At 31.7% G+C, this 2,120-nt stretch overlaps 1 protein-coding gene across 1 annotated transcript in view; it reads left to right on the top strand.

The window, feature by feature from the left end:
• The window catches only part of LOC106789246 (leucine-rich repeat-containing protein 15-like), a gene marked incomplete at its 3' end in the record, with an annotated part of 3,087 nt that extends 967 nt beyond the window's left edge, over window positions 1-2,120 (top strand). Inside the window, 1 exon segment of the mRNA XM_014753311.1 lies at window positions 109-2,120. Within this exon segment, the coding sequence (XP_014608797.1) occupies window positions 111-2,000 (1,890 nt within the window). The 5' untranslated portion in view covers window positions 109-110.

The raw sequence follows: 2,120 nt of genomic DNA, 5'->3' as shown, positions 1-2,120 counted from the left end.
ATATATATATATATATATACGTTGGTTTATAATAAGAATTATTATTTGTTATTATTAATTATTACTTTAGAAAAATTGTCAACGATAGTTTTTCTGATTTTTTTACAGAAATGCATTTGTTACTTTTCATCCTACCGCTGGTGGCAGCGATTCCTTTACAAAGTGCCCAGAAAAGATATGATTTAACCATAGAAAATGGTAAATTAAAATCTGTGAAATTCATCGAACCTAGCGATACTCTAGATTTATCAAGTCTCGAATTAATCGAAATCGATAGGAATGCATTCGAATACGTTAAGCACATCAAAATATTAATCTTGTCTAACAATTCTCTGAGCAATTTGCACTCCGCCATTTTTTCTGATTTGAAAAACTTAACTAAATTGTCATTGGCCAACAACAAAATCAACAATCTCGGCACGCCATTCGTCGGATTAGAAAATCTCAACGAATTGGATATCTCTCACAATCCGATCGACCAATTAAAACGTGGAAATTTGTACGGTTTGAACGAATATACCGATATAATGACATTCGGTAACGTATTATCGAATATAAATACCGATCTTTTCGTTAATTTATTAAACAACGATAATAACGATGACGATAAACGTATTAACGATAATAAAGATGAAGAAAGTACGATTGAAACTCTAGACAGAAAAATACGTGAGATCGAATCGAACGAGGAAAAAGAAATTTATCAAAGGTTTAAAAGAGATATCAGCGGTCAACTCGCGGAAAATCCCAGGGTTAAACTATGCATGATGAATGATGTTGTAACGTTGGTAAACAGTTTAAACGATAAGGAAACTTTACCGAGAGGATGCAAAGAAGTTACGTTGAATGGAAATCCGGGACAACTCGATCTTCGTAATATGAATATCAGATCATTTCAAAATGGTTGGTATCAATTAAATGTATCGTTGAGTTCGATCGATTTATCAGAAAATCAAATTAACGAAGTAACTAAAGAATTGTTAAACGATTTGCCAGCTAACATAGAATTCGTTAATTTTGCTGATAACGAGATAAATCATTTGCGAAAGGACGTTATAGTAAATCCATATCTAAAGAGACTTAATTTCAAGGCCAATGTTATAACAAACATCGATAAAAATACATTCGATAAAACTAATTTAATTAGTTTATTTTTAGCCGACAATCAATTGACCAATTTAGATTTCGTTAAAACATTGCCATCGAATTTGAGTCATCTCGTTTTGACAAGCAATCAAATAGCATCGATAGAACCTGGCACCTTTTCCTATCCTAAACGATTGACTTACATCAATATGGGAAATAATAAAATCACTAAATTACGTGATCACACTTTCGAGGGCCAAGAAAATTTACCTGTTTTGATTTTAACGAGAAATCGCATTAGCGAGATCGAACCTAAAGCATTCTCCGATTTGAAAATGTTGACGATACTTTATCTTTATCAAAATCTAATCAACAAATTACCCAGAAATGTATTCACCGATCTTACCAATCTTCAAGAATTGACTCTAATGGGGAACAAATTTACCACCATATCCGAGGAGACTTTTCCCATTTTACCAAACTCATTAGCATCATTGAATCTCGACTCGAATGAAATCACAAGTTTGGAAAAGGGTAGCTTCGTTAATGCACCGCAACACACGTTATCCTTAAATCAAAATCAAATATCTAATATAGCACCTGGTGCATTCCAACTTCCTAATCTTCGTAATTTGTATTTGAGAAATAATACTCTTACCACCATAAACGGTGACAGTTTTCAAGGTTTACCTAAGTTACTACAACTTAGCCTTTCTAATAATAAAATTGACAACATCGAAAAAGGTTCTTGCAAACATTTGGCCAGTTTACAAAACTTGCACGTTTCTGGTAATCCCTTCCAACGACTGAACAATGGTGCATTTTATGGTTTAACCATAGACAAAGGCAACTTCGTTCAAATTGAGAATAATCAATTGAAATCTATGAAAGCTGGTATATTCTTAGATGTTTAAAATTTATACATTTTTTTTTTTTTCGATAATATTTTAGATTCAAAGATAAATCATAATAATGTCATTCGATAAACTATAATTTCAAATGTTTTATAAGATTAAACATGTGATATATATTAT

Source organism: Polistes canadensis, unplaced genomic scaffold (genome assembly GCF_001313835.1).
Source record: "Polistes canadensis isolate GaletaPanama2010 unplaced genomic scaffold, ASM131383v1 scaffold_172, whole genome shotgun sequence".
NCBI lineage: Eukaryota > Metazoa > Arthropoda > Insecta > Hymenoptera > Vespidae > Polistes > Polistes canadensis.
Note: the sequence above shows the minus strand (reverse complement) of the source record. Positions and strands in the feature narration are given on the sequence as shown.